The 20,076-nt window shown below is 27.4% G+C and overlaps 1 protein-coding gene across 4 annotated transcripts; it reads right to left on the minus strand.

Annotated features, from left to right (window-relative positions):
• Positions 1-419: 419 nt before the first annotated feature.
• LOC111276697 (uncharacterized) lies at positions 420-6,460 on the minus strand. 4 transcript variants are annotated; one of them, XR_016343449.1, is made up of 11 exons: positions 6,307-6,460; positions 6,146-6,232; positions 4,241-4,298; positions 3,641-3,698; positions 3,500-3,550; positions 2,639-2,678; positions 1,916-1,956; positions 1,739-1,843; positions 1,143-1,190; positions 621-736; positions 420-505 (listed from the first exon to the last, which is right to left on the minus strand). XR_016343449.1 is itself a non-coding variant. In XM_089763469.1 (11 exons), exons 1-10 carry the CDS (start codon positions 6,395-6,397, stop codon positions 657-659), a joined length of 663 nt encoding a protein of 220 aa, XP_089619595.1. In that variant the 5' UTR covers positions 6,398-6,460; the 3' UTR covers positions 420-505; positions 621-656. The 4 variants fall into 4 exon arrangements, 3 of the variants coding, with proteins under 3 accessions (XP_089619595.1, XP_089619594.1, XP_089619596.1); XM_089763469.1 differs by having other exon boundaries at positions 621-740; XM_089763468.1 differs by lacking the exons at positions 420-505; positions 621-736 and having other exon boundaries at positions 749-1,190.
• Positions 6,461-20,076: the final 13,616 nt, after the last annotated feature.

The following is a 20,076-nucleotide window of genomic DNA, read 5'->3' on the forward strand; positions in this document are numbered from 1 at the left end:
GAATCACAACTTCAGGAACTAATACATTTAACTTCTCAATAGGAATTGCAAATTATCTCATCATAATATGAAAGCGCTGGCATGTATTGATTTCTTTCTCCAGTAAAATAAACAGCATAGACTGTAGATGTTTCCTTTGTTGAAACCTATTCTCCAACATAATTCTCAAATTACTAAAAAGTTTACTCCATAACAACTATTAACATTTTACCAGAATTTCCTATCGGTGGTGAGTTATACATTACATGTAACAGAAAACTGATTCTTTGTCATTTTTGAGTTATCCAAGGTCACATGTTTTTTTAATTTGTCAAGCACAAACATTCAACCTGTATTCTTCTCCACATGCACATTTAATCACATTAGGAATTCCCCGTGGGACATGGAGGCACCTATTAATGATCTTGCAAGGAAAACACTGGTCTAAGAGACTTTTAAGATGGATATATTTAAACGTTAAAGTCAGTGTCAAACTGTCAGAATCATCAATTTTCCTCGCAAGAACCTGGATAATGAAAATGTTCAACCATCTAAATTAAGACCTTGCTTAAATCTAGCTGTGCACCACATCAGAAGGCCATTTCATGAAATAGAAAACATAATCTAAAAAATGTATCTACCTTTATTTGTTCAAACTGGTCCTGCAATGAGCAAAGTTAGTCACTTTCCCCATCTTTATCTAATAGAAGCGCTTTGTATTCATCTTCCAGGGTCATCATACTTGTTTCCAATAGCTCTGGCTATGGTTACAAACAAAATTGATGAGGAAACAAAGAAAACCATAAACAATTTTCTAAGAGAATATCTCAGTGAAATGGATTATGATTTTTTTCAGAGACTGTCAATCACCCTCTAAAATGTTTACAAGCACAAAAGTATCAACTAAATAAGATAAATACCATACATACAAGCAGCAAGTAATGCAACCATTTCATATCATATTATTGTGGCATTATATAGGTAATTCTGAAAATGGTTGCCATCAGGTTGCTGATGTTAGCCCCCCTTGACCAGAACTTGTCTCAGGGGGTGAATCTATCAAACTAGATCAACCATTAGCCATTAATCCTAATGTGGGTTTTGTAATGGCATACTTGTAAAATATGCAAGATTGTAAGCATGATTTTTGGCAAGCAAGTCACCTTAAAATGGTTTGCTTCGCACTTTGCTTGCTCAATAGACTCCTTAATCTGAAAAAAAAAATAAAAAATAAAAATAAAAAACCATTAACTAATTAGCTCTCTTTGACATTTCTTTCTACTTGCATTTTCTTTTTCTTCAAACCTCATTTCATCTGGGTGAGGAAGAGGCTAACAGAATGCTGAACAAGGTAAGGAGGACTACCTCCAAGAAATATTGTGCTTAAAAAAGAACAATTTGAAATGTAAATAAAGAAGCCAAAACTGCACTTGAGTAGTAAATTTAAAAGAAAAAAGCAATCTCTTTCATAATTTTAGACGAATGTAGAAACAGCTTTCCCCTGGATGAAATATCTTAAAAATAATTGATTCACTTTAGTAAAAGGCATCCCTTGTCCAAGCCATTAGCCTATATATCTTCAGAGGGAAAAGGTGATTTGAATCCCAATTCAATCAACAAATGCAAATAAATTAATATCCTGCCATAAAGGACATGTTTTTCTTTTCCCTCTGCATTAGGAAAACAAATGAATCAATCAACTCTGTATGAAGTATTAACCCCAAACAAGTGGCAGAGCTGTTTATGTTTATTTACAAACCTTGCCATTATTTCTGACAAGTTTGGCTTTCATTTTTGCAATACCATCCAGCTTGGCCTTAGCTAAGTCCAATTTGACAACAAGGTCATTCACTGCTTCAATGTTCTGGTGTTCCAACTAATAATTAGAACAAAGCAACTGCTTCGATCTTTAAGTCATTGGTGGAAGGGTTTTTACCACATTGTCTTTGATCAGATGGTTTTCAACACTAAAATTACCTGCAAGATAAACTCAAAATGATATGAAATAGTCAACACTATGTATAAGGATCAATTTTGCAAATCACCAAAATTTGTTGTAGAACGTAGGCGGTTGGGTTAAAAGCAAATACTTAGCACCCTATGTAAGGAAATTCATGAGTTTTCATATAAAACCTATATAATGCAAAATTAAAGTGAAAACTTTGTATCATTGATGAACTCTAAGTTTTGTTTTTGCTTTTTCTTCCTTTCTGCAAATCTCACAATTTCATCATAGATTAATAAAGTACTGTTCCCAAGCTGAATGATCTTTCTTGATATTGAAAAGCAATCCTTAGATTATGTCTTGCTTAGAGCATGCTAAAGTAATGTGATGTACTTCCTGAAGATCCATGTTATTTGCAGACCAATTTTTTTTCTTTCGACAACTAGCAGGGTATTGATCAAGTGAAATATCTAGAAAGACATAAGTCCACCCTTTCTGGTATGACTTCTTTGTTAATGCATGCAAAATCTTCTACAATTTGGAAGCCGATCTGTACTGCCTACTTGCCTAGAGCCCTAGACTGAAAGTTTAATGATATCTAGAACCAGATTATGCATAACAACATAAGCACCCTTGAAAGCATAACCAACATAACAATGAAGAAGCAAAGAAATCTCCTCAAGCAATAAATTGAGATAAGTCTTGTAAACAGACCTTTAGATTCAGTCATTTGCTCATCAAATTTATTGTTGACCTGCAGATCCTAATTATTAGCATTTAAAAATCAATAATAATCTATTTACAAGAATTTGAAGCTACCCAAACACTCAGGTAAGCAAAAATATGGCTGTGAGACTTAGAAAGTTAAAGCCGTAGTAACTTGTAATGAGCAGACCTTTAAGAAGTCCCTTTCAGATGGAAAAATGAATCAGAAGGACAAAATGATAAATGAACAACTTAGGGCATCATTAAAGGGTGATTTATAACTAGGGTATTACTTGAATATTGTATTCCCATTAGGGCTCTCTCTTTACCCTTCTCAAAAGAGGAATAAGGAGATTTATGAACCAGATCATCCTTAAAACAGATATTTAAGCTAATTTCAGCAGATCTCCCTCCCAACACACAAATAAACTGAAAATATTTTACATGAATTTTAACATATTAAAAATCTGCACTTGAACATTCTATAGACATGCTTATTGATATCAGGAGATCAATTTATTACTATCTCAGTACACGCAAGTAATTCTTTCACCCATAGTTCATTTAAGGAGATGCAAAAGATCACAAGTGATACAATTTATACAAAACCCTAGAATATCAATCTAAGTGTCAAGAATTACCATATATTGTATCATCATATATGTTTCACACTCAGTCAACTTGGACTCATCAGCATTAACCAAAAGCTTAAAAATTTTAACAAGATGAAAGACTGATGAGTAGACTAGCTCTGTTCTATAAGAATTATGTCTTTACCCTATATTGCCTGTGCCTGTCTCTTTTCTGTTTCCTAGCTTGCTTTATTTGTATTCCTAATAAAAGAAAAGCATAGAAGATGTAGCAAAGTACCAAACCTTGCTCTTCAATTTTTCTGATGGCTTTCCCAGATTTGACCCAGTCCTATGCACATATAAAGAGGATATCATCAAATGCATGCTGAAAACTGAGAGCCAAACTCAGAAATTTAGATAAGGATTATTGGGCCCAAACCTGTTGTTGCTGTAATTTGGTAGAAAAATCCTTGGCTACCTTGGAGTAGTAGTAAGTGCTGTTATCATAATTGAAAGTAAGGATTCATCGTAGTTGTGCAATTAACCACAAAACTGAGATCAATCAAGCAAAGTATGAAAAATAAATTAATCAGGCATATAAAAGAATGTGAATACAATCAATTGACAAGGTTCAGCCTAAAACCTATATCCAGAGGCACATATGATATAGAATATCCGGCTATATGAGATCAGGAGATTACAACATGTTAAATCAATAACCTCAGCTAAACATCAGAACTAAATGGTCCATTGAGATTAGTAACAGACAAAGCTTCCTCAAATCCATAGCTAACATAGAACTAAGTACTGTGAATGGCGTCTGCAACAGCCTAATGTATTGATCTACATGTGGATATATGTGACCTCTCTCCAAAAACATCCAAAAAGGTAATTCATTTTTGCCCACAATTTGAATATAGATAGCACGTTGCCCAACATGCTATGCAGCTATGCATCATCCCAAAGTTTAAGACATATTTGTAATAGTTGTTATATCACACAGTGTAGATTAAATTGTCAGAAGTTCAATTGGAATTACCTCTTTCCTATTAGTTTGGAAGGTAAGCTGATTTTTCCTGTTGAATAAGCTCCAGTGTCTATATGTAAGTCAGAGACAAAAACAATAAGCAAAATGTTGGCCAAAAATAATAATAACATTGAGTATGAATTCCATTGAATTTCCCTTACTTGATCGAACAACCCAAAATTCAGTTATTTCAACATCCCACAACATGGCTACTTCCAAATTAGGTGCTTAAAGGTTTCCATCTTTGTTTAAAAGTTAAAATATATATGATAGAGTATCTCACTCAGAATATAATCCACAATAATGTACAGCAGAATGACTTCTTTATACTTCAAAATGGTAGGATAAGATGTGAGCATAAGCATATCTCTGGTTTATTATAAATAACTTGACTCCATATTCAAATTGGGGATACAGAAATCGTACTTTTTCTTTTTCTTGTTGATACTGTGATGCAATCATGTAAAGGCAGAGAAAGAACGACAAGGTCCAATTCCTGGTGTAAATAGATGATTTTAGTCTTATGAATCAATGATTATTTGCTGTTTTTCTGTTCTTACATGCACAAAACCTCAGATATTTGCTTGAATGTACTCTAGAGCCTATTCAGGATTTCCTTCAATTTTGACAGAATCAAAAGTAATTTCAATATTATATCCAGGCTAATTACTATTACTAGTTAGGAAGAAGAGGTAAAAGGCAAACCCAAAGGCAGTCAAGAAGAGAATGCAGATATCCTTACTATTACTATTACAGTATTCTTACTGAATGCAATATCCTTTATATCCTATTTCTACTGAATTCTCCACTTGCTTTGGTCACTGTATCTAGATGTGAGAGAATGCAGATATCAATCAGTGACAGTTCTGTAATGCATGAGGAAACTAGTTGCATACATTAGTTCTTCGAGTGTAAATTTTTAAATTAAGCAAGCCTGTAGATACAATACCAATAGGCACGTTATCAGAAGATGATAGCTTGAAATCTACTAGCAAATTGCAGGTAAATTGAAGCTTCAGACAGGTTTGTGATCACTGATCAGTAGCTTCACATAATAGATGGTTAGTTTACCAGGCATTTCTACCTATACAAGTAAAAGCTCATAAAGTGAGAAAAGTACACCAGTCCAATGTTCATATTAGCAAAAAAATTTTTAACAAGAAAAGTTATCATCTTTTCTCTAATTACCTTTCTAGAGACAGGAAAATATGGTGAGTTAGTAATTGTGTTCAAACATCTGTAGCTGCTGGCTAATTTTATCCTTGTCTTCCTATGAGTTCTGGTTTCTTGTTCTTAGCATAAGTTCAAAATTACTGACCGCACGAATACAGATGTGTGTGCACTCACTCATATAATAAGAGAGAGAGAGAGAGAGAGAGAGAGAGAGAGAGAAAGAGAAATTACCTGGGTAAGTGCGGATGAATCAAACCCTAAAGAGGCTATTTTTCTCTGTTTTCCAATTATATGTGAACATATTTGACCCTTGCCATCAGCATCTTGTCAATATCTTCTCTAAGTTGCATTGTTTTGGATTTTGGTGCAAATTAAAAAAAAAATTCAGAAAATATATAAAACTTTAAGATCATTGAAGAACAATAGAATGAAATAACTGATTCCGTACAACAGGTCTACAAGAACAAAACATTCAACTATTTCAAAAGTAGTTAGATGGAGCTAGGATTCTCCTTAAAAAGTTAAAGCTGAACTAACTTGTAAGGAATACTAAAAGCACTGTATCTATCACATTACAGGAAATGGAAAAAGAAACGAAGGTATTCATAAAAGGAAGGATTTGGTAATATGTGACGTGTTACTTTCAACATGGCTAATTCGATCTAGTAATAATTGCGTGGATTTATAATCAATTCGATTAGCAAAACAAAAATAAATAAATGAATGAATGAATAGAAAGATTACCAGAGAGGAGATCATTTTGCAAGGTTTCAAGGGTAGTAAAGTGGATCTGCTCTTCAGCTGAAATTTTGGCGGCTTCATACTCCACATCTGCATTTCCAATTTCAGAAATTAACAATTAACAATTCCGAAGAAAGAAAGAAAGAAGGAGAAAGAGAAAAAACCGTTGATTTGAGAGCGGAGAGTTTTCATGTACTGCAAATACTCTTCCATTGTCGCTTCGCTTGCTCCTTCGGTCTTCCAAACCCTCCGCATGAAAGCAGCTTTTGCCTTTCCACAAATGGAGGGAAACCTTTTCTTTTATTTTGTTTTATACAAAATCGCCAATTAATTTATAAGCAAAACTATCTTGCAACGCTGCCCAATTATCTTTATTTTATCTAAATATAAATAAAAATATAAACTATTATTATTGAATAATTTTTTGTTCAAAATATATAAAATATAAATAATATAATCAAAATATCAAATTATAATAAAAATAAAAGTTTTAATTAAAAATTTGACAAAATTAAAATATAAAATAAATAATATTAGAAGAAGAAAAATATTAAAAGATATTATAAATAATATTATTATGTTCACCAATAAAATATTAAAATAGAAATTAAAAGTCTTATCACTTCGAATTAATTTTATTCAATTTGTATTATCTTCATATTCTCTTGTCGTTTTTATACATATATAAATTTATGTAATTTTAAGATAAGTTTTATTTATTTAAGAGAAACAATAATTTAAATGTTTAAATAATGTACATAATGATTTACTTGTGTGTGTATATATATATATATATATATTTATAAGAATTTCAATAATATCTTAATTTTCAGCATCTATATAGCTTCTCAAATATATATGACTTTCAATTATTTTGATATCGACATTTTATGTAGAATTATGTTCTTATAAAAACTAAAATGAAGTAGTTTTAAATTTTGAATAAGTGATAATATTAAATTATAAAACATTTAAAAAAATTATTGGCATAAGGTTTTAATTAAATATATTAAACTACTTGTCATTTGTATTTTTTAAAAGTAAATACTGAATCTTCTTAACATAAAGTATTTTATGAATATGTGTAACAATTAATTTTGAACTTTCATGAGAAAATTGTAATCATTATGTTATACTTCCAACATATATAAACAACCTATTAACTTTTCTAATTTTTTTCCACTTAACATCTCCATCCTCTTATGAGTGAATTTTATATAAATTTAATTAAATAATATTGATATTCATTGTGAATTTAGAAAGTTGTAGTGAAAATTATTTAACCTCATTTTTTATTTGAAAGAATAGCTGAGCTATATGATCTAGAATTCAATTAGCTTTTTCATAAAAAAGGATAAATGGTACATTGCCAATCCCGTCCAATACATTGACAATTAACTTATACTTATGATAGAATATTAATAATAATCAGCTTACCTTCAATTAAAAAAATGAAAAAAATTATAAATATTCATACTATTATTTTTTTAAAAAAATTGCTTATTTAAAAATATCTCAATAAAATTTACTTAAATTGACATATAATGATGATGGAATTTAATGAAACCTTATAACTGGAAGTTGAATTTAACGTACCCAATCCTTGCAAGCATAACCTTTATCAACTTTTAACACCTTTTTTTTTTAATGCACCGTACGTGGCAAATAATACCATCCATATCTTGTGTCAATTTGCATTATATAGATTAACTTTTTCTCTTATTGGTAGTAAAAATAATAAGTATTTTTTTTCATTATAATTTTATGTATATTTAAATTGAAATATATTTAAGTAACATCCATAGTATTTACATTGCATGAATTGTCATTCAAGCCATGAAAAATATCAGGTATTGATCTCCCATTTGCAAATAATATTTCTTTGGAAGATATGACTTCTTTTGTTGGTGTCAAATACTATTGGAGTTAAGAATTAGCAATAATTTGATTGTATTTGCATAAAAAATTATAATATGTATTTTGTAAAATACATTATATCTTTTTGAGTACTTCAATATTTTTTTAAATAACTTTATATTGACTATTGATAAATATGTAATTACCTGTTTAGAATTATAACAGCTTCAGGTATATCCAAATTCTTGTATACCTTTGTTGCTAATGTAGATGACAAATTGCATTTACTTGAATTAAATATTTAATATAAGAAACATTGATTAAATAATTGAGGTTAAACTAAATTAATTAAAATATAATTTTTTATTTACTTTTGAATTGTTTGACAATGGAGGATGTCACAACCAATATGATGGTTTCATATTTGCCTATCTAAATACTATCATCAAGTTGATATACAACTCCACCCTAAAGAGTAATTTTCATTGAGTTTCCACTATGAAGAAAAAATCAAAATAGTTAGTTAAACAATTAATTTCACATTTGCATTATTTAATGAAGTATTTTTTAATGCATACTTTGCATTTTTAATATCTAATACCTTTTTATTTACTTTTCACCTCGAAAAGCTTGATTTATGATTAAATTTATCTTGTTCAATTTTCCATGACATCTTTAAGATTAAAATAGTTTTAAAGCATAATTAGTCAAATTAATATAAAATGTAAAATTAAAAAGCATTATATAAAGTTGAAGTCAATGGACCTGTCAAGTATATTTTATCATGACAATGTGATTGAATAGCATCGAACTCCAGAAACTCAAATTTATGCAACTTAAGTGAACTATTCAAACAATTAACAGGCTTGACAAATGTATTAGGTTTGAAATAGATTATCAAATCATTTTTCACTATTCGATAAGAGCCAAATACATTGCAAAATTTGAAATTTTGAATCATGTAAATATTTCCTTCCATCAGTAATATACGATACTTGTTTACCAAATCTTGAATGCCTTTGCATGAATGTGATCATCCTGTAAAAAAAGTTTGTTTATTGAATAATTTTATTATAGATAAAATGAATAATCTATTATGTATAAATTAAGGTGAATAAAGGCCATCACATTTTTATCCAATAAAATCATTCCCAAACCTATAATTTCTCCATTCTTATTAACATTTATAGCATCCCACATTCTAGTGATTCTTACTTTAAACTTTCATTGGTCTCCAATTGTTGAAATCTTTCATAAGATTTGGTAAACTTGCATCATGCCCTATAATAAAAGAATGAAAATTTTGAATTAGTTAAATATTAAATATAATTAGAATAAAAATGCATAAATTTTGTAAACATATACATACATTAAATATTAAATCAAGTGTGTCACCTCTAGAAAACATCATAAAAAACCTTAGTGTATACAATATTATTTGTGCACAAATGAATATCATGGTAATTATTTTCAATTAAAAATTTTAATCCCTTTAGTGATGTTACTTTGGAAGCAGCAAAATATAATTGGCCATGAGTGAAAATCAACTTTGACAAATACATGCCAAACATTTTCAAATGTTTGTCTTTGATTTTTGACTATGGTCATTGCAAAACAAATTTTGATTGGAACTATCTTTGTGTTAGAGTGAATGGTTATCTTGATTTTGAGGGGGGATAGTGAATGGTTATCTTGAATCTAAGAGGGGACATTTCCACTCGAGGAATAAAGAATCGACTCACACTTTAGTCCCAATTATTGTCTCAACTTCAATTATCTTAGAGTCCAATTTTGTGACAACCACTCTAGTACTATTGTAAAGTCCGACACTTTGATTTATGTTGAAAAAAGAATAATAAAACCCTCAACTTTTAAATCAATTTCTCAATTAGTTACCTCAGGAAATTTATGTGTATTCAAGAATTATAGAGGATATAAAATAGATTGTTCTTCAACATTAGCTAAGGTAGGTGAAATCCTATCATCACTGAGATATTTTTTCACTTCACCAAGAAGCCTTAAAAGTATGTAAGCATTAACTTTATCAACTACTTCATTAGTTAATGCTAATATAGCTAGATCCATTAAATAGAGGGAATTATTGAATGTATTTTTCAAATTATAATATGTATAATCAACAATCTGCCATATTAAAAACTCATCTGCCAATGCAAAATTAAAAACTCATCTAGATATTAATCCATGTTGAATCTTCACTTCTATTTGGTCCAACTAAAAACAACCTACCATCACTAAAGTTTAATAACTGTTGGCTAAACTTTAATATTGAGTTGTACAAATGATTTCTCAATCTCATATTAATAGAGTAAATATTTGATAATGATTCCAAATTTCAGATCTAGAAATTGTAATGGCTACAATGTCTCTCTTACAATGGTATTATTTGCCTAAGATTACCCTATAATATCATAGTTTCTTTTCAAAAAATCTTTTGTTTAGAATTGAGATCCTTTAAATGCATAATAACTCATAACATAAGATTTATAATTTCAAATACATGTTTGTGTGCCATTGGACCTTCATCGCATATGATCAAAGTTGCCTTACAAAGTAATTTAGCAAGTGGACCACTTTGCTTAACATCACAAGATGAATCTTTGTCAACTTTATATAAATTTTAAATATAGAGTGTACCATTCTCCCTCCAAGCAATAATAAAATAGTAATACTTGAAGATGTAATTGCAATAATAATATTTCCTTGAGATCAGATCTTAGAAATAATTATTTTCTACAAAAATGTCATCCCAATACCTCCATTTCCATAAAAAAAAAAAAAAAGTTGCTACTAACATTGTCTACAAAACGGACAACATTGTATATAACTTTTTTGTCACTATTGAGTCCATCATATAGGTTATTATGATCACAAAATAATGCATCTCTATCATAATTTATTTCCTTTAAAACTAAAAAATTGTATTCATAAACAACTGTCACAAAATTTGGGTAAATATAAGTCTTAAACTCCCTTAATTATCTTCCATTTCATTTCATTATCTTTTTAATCTCAAACAAAGAATAGATCTACAATTGTTCAGGAGTCAAATTTAGGTTTGGTCATCATATGCCTTTATTGATATAAAATATCCTCATAAAGCAACTCTCAATTCTTGTTCCATAACTTATTTGATTATGTAACTTCACAAAATAAAAAAATAATAACAAATTGATCACATAGTTGATGTTTGGTAGCCCATAAAGATGCTTCACATAATGTGTCATGCCATTTATAATCACCTTCAACAAATCCTAATGCTTTACAAGCATATTTATAAGTTCGATAAATAATCCTATCAACTGTCTTTATATCTTTAAAGGATTTAGCACCTTTTACAACATTGAGAAGTATCCTTAGAAAACATCTCTCACCAGAATATGGATGAACATAATATAATCTGTCAACAAACCTTTATCTTTTTTTAGGTTTCCATTCTTTCTTACTTTTACACCAAACCCATTTTGTTAGGAAATCAACATAGGTTAAATTCTTTGCATTCTCATGCAATTTATTTGTTTGCATTCGTTTCGTGAACATTGTGTTATTTACATTTCACCTTCTCAAAATGTCATGTAGATCTGCATCATCATGGCAATGACATGTTGTTTATATGGTAGATGGAATGTTAATCATTGTACTATTAGCTCATGATGTTATGTATCAAATTGAAGTATTCTCCAACATGTTTTAGAAGTCGATACATAATGACAATCTAAGTATATTTTGATCTTATCAACTTTAGTGATAATTTTTCTACTAATTTTTTTATCGATTGATGCTTGTTGTTAATCAAACATGTCTCTTTATCTTTTCCTTTACATATGTATTCAAACAAATATTTGATGCATCTAGAATAATTGCATAACTCAACATTAATGTAAGAATTATGTTTTACAACCAAATCGACATTATGAGGAACAACCTATGTATTATCCAATTCAATACCATTTATAGTTGTAGTCTTTTTGTCATTCCTTTATCTATATATAGGAAATCCATCTCACTAATAGTTTTTTAGAACTGAAAATTTAGGTAATGCTTGGAACACGTGCCATTTACCGTGCATGGAGATGTCGTGTTTGCATTTTCATATAGCTATGCATAATGAAGTGAACAATTCTTTTGTAAGCAATAAGATCTATTTGCTCATTGGAAAGCTTTACAAATATCAAACGATTTATTAAGGATACATATGTTGGCTTATTATTTTGTATAAAAAAGAGTGCTACGTAAATGCGTGGTAGACTTCTTTTTTTAAATTCAATGGTGTATATTATTGCACCAAGAAATTTATAAATTTTAGTTATTGTTATTTAAGAAAAATTATTTAATAATTTTTGTAAAAGAAAAAAAAATTTGCTAACCTGCTCTAACTTGTCCAAAATGTTTTTCTTTTGTCAAGTCTTTAATTAACTGGTCCAATTTAATCTTAAAGACTTTAGTGACCACATCAGGCTGATCTTTAGGCTTTTGTCTAGAGATTAACTTTAAGAATTCCTTAATCTTAGGCTATTTAAGGTTACATGTGAAAGTTAAGAATAAATTAGAAGACTTGTCCATCTACATATGACCATTGAATATTGATAATTTTGCACCATATGTCTTGCACTTCCAGTGATAGATGATGGCAAAATGATTTTTCTTCTTACATAAGAAGGTTTCATGTCTCTTCTTAAGATTGTATTTTCTAATCCCTATAAGACATTAGATTGCAGCTTTGGTTGATTTCTTATTATCTAGCTAAATTTTTTTCCTTACATACTTGTAAAATAATCAACCAAATATTGTTGGGTTAAACGACCACTACCAATTAGAGTATGCCATTCATTTTCTCGGAATTATAGTAAAAAAGCATGGTATTATCATTAGGTAAGTTTCTTTCTTTTTGAATTTCTATTTTGGATTTCTTTATGCATTATGTCAATGTGATACCTATCATCTCTATATGGAAATAATAATGGGTATTGCATTATCATAAATTTTGGATATAGGTCACTGATATGTCATAAGCCACCTCTACATTCTTGTATAATCACATATCATTTACTTGTTGATTCATCACCATTTCTAATAATTAAAGTAGCAATTTCTAATGTAGTTGGCAAATTATATTATCGACCATCTTTTATGTGTGTACCAATTAGCTTGATACGTACATGCACATAATCTGACTCTTAAAACCTATTTCTTACCCTCTTAAATGCCTTTACTAGTTGTTTGTGCTCATCAATCATTGCCAGCAACCCATAAACAATTTTAGTACCAAATTATTGTTAGATTCATTGGATTTAATGGTCTTTAACTTATAAGTGAACCTCATTTTATGTATCATACATATATAACTATGCAAATTTAGGTCTCACACCATTGATTGACAATAAAAAGCCTACCTTATAATGGTTTTGTCCATTAATTTTAAAAACATATGGACCTCCACCATCATTAATCTTGTTATTTATAACCCCATTAGCATAAATGAATACAAACATGGAATTATGTGCTCGAATGCTATCTCTAAATTTCGCAGCATGTTGACCTCCATTATGATCAACTAAAAATTTTAAGAAATAAAAAGCTCTTTCAATATAGGTAGTTGAACTTTTTCGATAAAACAACATAACCCAAACCCTAGATTCCTCATATTTTGTGTTTATCGATTCTTTCATTTTACCACATTATTGCTTTACAATTTTTACAAACTTTTTTGGGTCCTTCAAAGTTTCATGGTTCCAAATATATTTCTATAAATAATATTTATAATAATGAGAATTTAGTATTAATTAAATTATTACTTTAACTAATATAATATAATTTGTTGATAACTTACTTATGTATATCACTTCATCTATATTTTCTTCATCATCAAACTCAATTTGATAACCATCTACCTCTATAAGTTTTTCACTGTCTACATTAACAATTTAAATTTAAATAAAAATAATAAGGAAAGATTTGATTTGTTCGTACAATGAATATATTGTCCCTTATGAGAAATAATCTGTATCATTTTCAAGATGTAAAGCTAAATCAAAGTTTAAATCTATCTGAGTCATAGTTGATAGACACATTGAGCTAAACAACAATCTTAAAAAGGAATTAATGGGGGTAAAATGCTTATAAGAATCTTCACTTAACATTATCAATGATTGCAAAGTTGGTAACAATGGTTTTTTAGTAATTGCATTGTTCTTTGAGATATTAGAGTCTTGATTGGAATTGAAGATAATTCCATCGGCATTAGCAGTGTTGCTAATGCACTACTAATGCTGATGGAATGGTAATTGTTTATCTCAAATATTACAATGAATTCTATTGTGTTATTGAACTATTACTAGTAGAGATGACCAATAAAGGTGAATCATTAACAAATTTGATAATATTTGGACAAACATTCTTTATATTTGTTTAAGATAACCAAATTGGATTCATTGGTCGAGTTGGTGCTGAAATGGTCAACGATGAAGCAATTGAAATGGGATAATTTTGTTGATTTCCAACAAACAGTTACATGAATGGACATTTCTCCTAATTTCATTTTGGTTTAAAATACCTTGTCTTCGTTCCCTATATTTTTTCGATTCCATTGATGTACTTAAAACTCTAAATTAAAAATGTAATTAAAAAAATAAAATTATTTTGAGATAATATATATATACATCATATATATCACTCTATCTGTCTATCTATCTATCTATCTATCTATTAGTTTGCTCGTGAAATAGTATTACATATGACCATAAAGATTTTTTCATATTTAATAAATAACTAAAAAGATAAATAGCGTAATTAGATTATAACATATATTAGGTTGATTTGTCAAAAATAAGATAATTATGAAGGTTGGTCGAAATTTTGAACACAAAAATTAATCTTCAATTCAATAATCAATTAAGTAGATTGTAAAGTAAGGAAAAATGAAAAAAAAATTGTTAACCTTTAAGAACAACCTTACGACAAAAGAACAAATTTTCATTATAAACAATATAAATAACTAAATGATGCATAACATCAAGTGATGAAGACAAAAGTTTTCGTACATTTATTGAATTTAAAAAAAACATTAGAAGAAAAATAAAAATAAATTTAATATGTAATACAATTATTGTAAATACCTTAAAAGGCTTATACAAAAGAACAAATTTTCATTATAAACAATATAAATAACTAAATGATGCATAACATCAAGTGATGAAGACAATAGTTTTCGTACATTTATTGAATTTAAAAAAAAACATTAGAAGAAAAATAAAAATAAATTTAATATGTAATACAATTATTGTAAATACCTTAAAAGGCTTATACTTGTTGCTAACACTATCTTCATCATTTGCATAATCATTGTTATCATCAATTATTTCTGAATGATCATCTTCAATCTTATCGATTATAATTGTTTTGGCTTTTAGACTCAGAGTAATTTGCAATTTATCCAACTCTTCCTTTACAAGTTTTGGTGCAATTAGTCCACAAAATGACAAAAAGTCTTGAAAAACAAGAACTGGTTTAAAGATATAATTTGGATAAGTTTTCCTTTGAAGATCGTGACTTATTTGGAATTGGTTTTTTTTCCTTTTTTGATGACATCTCTTCAAAATTTTGTTGTCATAAATTTCCTTTTTAAAAATATTTTGATTCATTTGGTTTATTAAATTTGTGAAAAAATAAGTATAATTATTTAAATATTAATCCCATGAGCGATTTTTTACTAGGGGAATGATGAAAGAAGAATTTTAAATCATGGGGGATTGAAGTCGAGACAAATGTGTGGAAAAATTTTAAGACACTTTACTGATAAAATTCTAAAAAATTATAGAGCTAAAAAACATTCCAATCAATATAGATCAAGTTACAAAACTTTTTATCAGTTATGAAGCAAAGTGCCCAATCTAGTTATATATTGATCCTTTTTTATTTCATAAAATAGACTTTTCTCTTTCTTTAGAAACAGCTTGTCTTATATTCAATTTTTATTCATGCTGGCTCATAAAGAATTTATTTGGCTTGTTAGCAGTTATTGTGTTGCTATAAAGATTAGATAAGATAAGCTACAGTTGGTTCAAAATTCAAAATTTCATGATAAAGAATTGAAGATTCTTTTCACTTGTCATTAGTAAATTAGAATAGTCCTATTTGGGGGCGTGTAAAAATTAGTGTGATTGAGAATCTATTACCATCTGTTTTCTATTGGACAAAGGTTGGACAACCCATATTGTCTTAGGTTCCTCTTGGCTTTTGTAATGTCAAGCTTGATTAATTGTACATTTTCTTTGCAAATCTCTTGTTGGTTTCCCTTTAAACAAAAAGTTATTATCCAAAAACTAGTTTAGAGATTAAGACTAATTAATTCTTCCATTCCTAAACATTGTATACAAAAATAATTTTAGAATTCAAGTTTGTGGATCGGCGCAAAAAAAGTATATTCAATTCTCAAGTGCCTTACCATGAAATGAATTCCTATTTCACCTTTTTAATTATTACTCTAAGTTCAAAAAATGTAAGAGAACTATTGTATTCAAATATCTTAATTTTTTACATGCTTTTAATTATTTTTCAATTACTATTGAAACCACTCATTGTTTTTTTTTTTTTTTATGCATATTTAATTTGTGGTCTAGTAATTAGCAAGTGACCTACCATCTTTAAGATGAACAAATTTATTGAGATTCATTTTTAGGTTGTTTTCAAATCATAGTAAAAAGACAATACCATAGGTGAGTTATACGTAGATTTACAATGATTAAAAGAAGTTAAAGATTTATTAAGAGAAAAAAAATTACTTGATTGAGTAAAAGTTAAAGATAAAGATAAAAAGCTTATGTACAAAACCTACAAAATATAAGAATAATTGTTACAGTAACTTTACACTTTGTAATATATGAAAAAAAAAAAAAAAACTTAAAGTTAAAGACAATTTATCTATCATAAACACCTAGAAAAAATATTTATGTTACTTACACTTTGTAATACAAGAAGAAAAGAAACAAAGTTAGAGAACTAAGCACCAAATAAATTTTAACATTAAAGAATGCCTAGTTTTTAAAAGAGATATATATATAAATTATCAAGAGATTAAATTTGATCTTTTTGGATAATAAAAGATTATTATGAAACATATTAAAATAAAACTACATTTGATATTTTAAAATTTAAAAGGATTATATCTAAATAAGTAGAAAATTAATTTTAAAAGATAAAAGATATATATTTAAATTATATATATATATATCTAAATTATTAGAAAAAATAATTTTGGATAACTAATAATGTTTAAATACTTTTATTTATTTGATAAATACCATAAAATTATTAGAAATTAATTTTAAAAGATAAGATATATATTTAAATTATATATATGTAAATTATTAGAAAATTAATTTTGGATAACTAATAATTTTTAAATACTCATTTATTTGATTAATTTTACAAGATAAATCATATATATTTAAATTATTAGAAAATTAGTTTTGGATAAGTAATAATTTTTAAATACTTTTATTTATTTTATAAATACCATAAAATTATTAGAAAATTAATTTTGAAAGATAAGAAAATATATTAGATTATATACATGTAAATTATTAGAAAATTAATTTTAGATAATTAATAGTAACTAACGATATATTTAGTTGATAAATAACATTAAATTAGGAATGGTCTATTATTGCAAGCGTAATATCAAGAAATAAGATTATATTTTTAAAAAAAAGTTAGACATATATTTTCTCTAAACAATATGCTCATGGAAATTTGAATGGTAGATTTTTCATGATAATTATAAGCAAAATAAGATGAATAAATTTATTAAGATACATTTGAAGTTAAATTTTGAGTGATCTTGTAACATAAATTTTAGGGTAGCTTTTATGTTCTGTTAAAAAAATATATATGGTAGTGAGGCATCTCCAAGATAAAAGAAATTTGAATTTTAATATTCTTAGCCTATAGGTCCAATATCATTTTTTAGTACTTATTTGTTACCAATCAAGTTTAGAACATGGAAGAGAACTTCTCACCTAATGAAGTAGTAGGAATGAAGGAGGCAGGAAGCTACCACTTTGATGCTGACATGTCTCAAACAAAAGGGCTCGTTTCGATCGATCAAACAATGTGTAAAACCACTAAAGTTAGCGTTTCTTTTGATAGATGGAACACATTGGTAGGTTATGTGCATCATTGATGAATCATCTTATAACGATCCAATTAATAAAATTAATGTTTTTAATTAAAAATTTTGATAAGATTAAAAAAATAAAATAAACAATATTTGAGGAATAAAAAAAATTCAAAACTTATCATACATATATTTAAAGCATGGTATATCAACACTGAATCCATAAACAAATTTCATAATAAATCTTACTAAATACTCATTTAACTTTGTTCCTAATTAGTATATATCACTTGTCTAATGACGAGAATGAAATCTAAAAATTCCTTTGTTAGTTTTACATTCACATTTCTTATCCATGGAGATCTAAGAATTTTGTTTTTTCCATTACAAAGGCTCAAGCAGACAAAAAGGGTTGCACTCCTCTTTACTCTCATTTTCACATAATCGTTTACAAATTTTTTAATCAATGTTTTATATTTGGGATGCCTCTTTTTAGACGTCTAAATCTCCTGTAAAAGAAAATTTTTTTTTCTATAAGGGTTAAAAGTGTATCTTTCAACAATTGATATTTGTATACATTTTTCCTAATGAGCATACATTCAAGCCATATCAATTCCTAAATCGTGCGATTAACCTTAATGATATGCTTCACAATATCATCATTATTTGGATTCATTCAATATTGTGATAATTCTGTCATCTGTCTTATGGCTTTCAAAAAATGTGCTTTGGTCCTTATAACAATGGGGAGCCTTAATGATAACTATCATGATTTTCTATAGTGCATTGAAAAAAAAAAAAGAAAAAATGGTTTATTGATTTATGGCACACCTATAATGTTGGCTAATTATAAGTATAAAAGATTGCTTGATAACAACTTCTTTGATAGTATTATTTATAAATAATTTATTCGTGAATAAAAATGAGATAAAAGGAAAACTTTATTCTTAAGAATAGTAGTTAAATATAAATAAAAAAGGAGCAATGAAGAAGTTTTATTAGATTGCTTTTCATTATTTTCCAATCAATTATTTTTTAATCACAACTAAAACCATACTTTTTTTTTTTGAAGAAATTTAATCTATGATGTAGCTAGTTAAAAACTAGTTGTCATTTAATCTAGTTAATTTGATATCTTTTTAATAAGGTAAATATAAATAACTTATGGTTGTAAAAGAAATTATCTTCATGACGACACGTAAAGTAATTTTTAAGTTTATGCTATTTATTAAAAGATTATTAGTTATTCAAAATTTTCAAAAATTAAATGAAAGACATAATTATACATATCTAATTATTTATACTTGAAATTAATTTATAGTTAAACTATAATAGACAAATTCATATATATCATGGTTAATTCAAAATATAATGTTATTTCAAAAATCACAAATTATTTTTTATTCCAATTGTTTTTTTCTTCCCAAATAATCTCGTAGACTTTAAGAATGATATTATTATTTATCATATGAAAAATAGATAATTTTATATCAATTAAATCTTAAAAAGTTAGCTAAATAAATTTAATTCAATTAAACTACTTAAATTAAATTGAGAAAATACAGATCCTTTAATTTCATATAGCATGCTTGATTAATGAATGTTTTCAAAATTTAAGCAAAGAAAATAAAAAAAGGGAAAGGGACTGTAATTGAATATGGTTCTTCAACTTTATTAGGAAGTCGAAATGTTTGTTGGTTGGATATGTATTTTCTAAAAAAAACGAAACCAAGGAACAATGACAAAAAAAATCAAATTGATTTTAAGAAAGATGTTAAAAAATCATTTGTAAATTATGAAGAGATTAAATTTGATTTTTTTAAATAATAAAATATTATCATGAAATTTATTAAGATAAAATTACATTTATTTTTAAATTTTAAAAGATATATATCTAAATTATTAAAAAATTAATTTTAAAAAATATTATTGCTTAATTATTGTA

The sequence above is a fragment of the Durio zibethinus genome, chromosome 7 (genome assembly GCF_047325235.1).
Source record: "Durio zibethinus cultivar Kanyao isolate XHJ-2024 chromosome 7, ASM4732523v1, whole genome shotgun sequence".
In the NCBI taxonomy this organism is placed as follows: domain Eukaryota; kingdom Viridiplantae; phylum Streptophyta; class Magnoliopsida; order Malvales; family Malvaceae; genus Durio; species Durio zibethinus.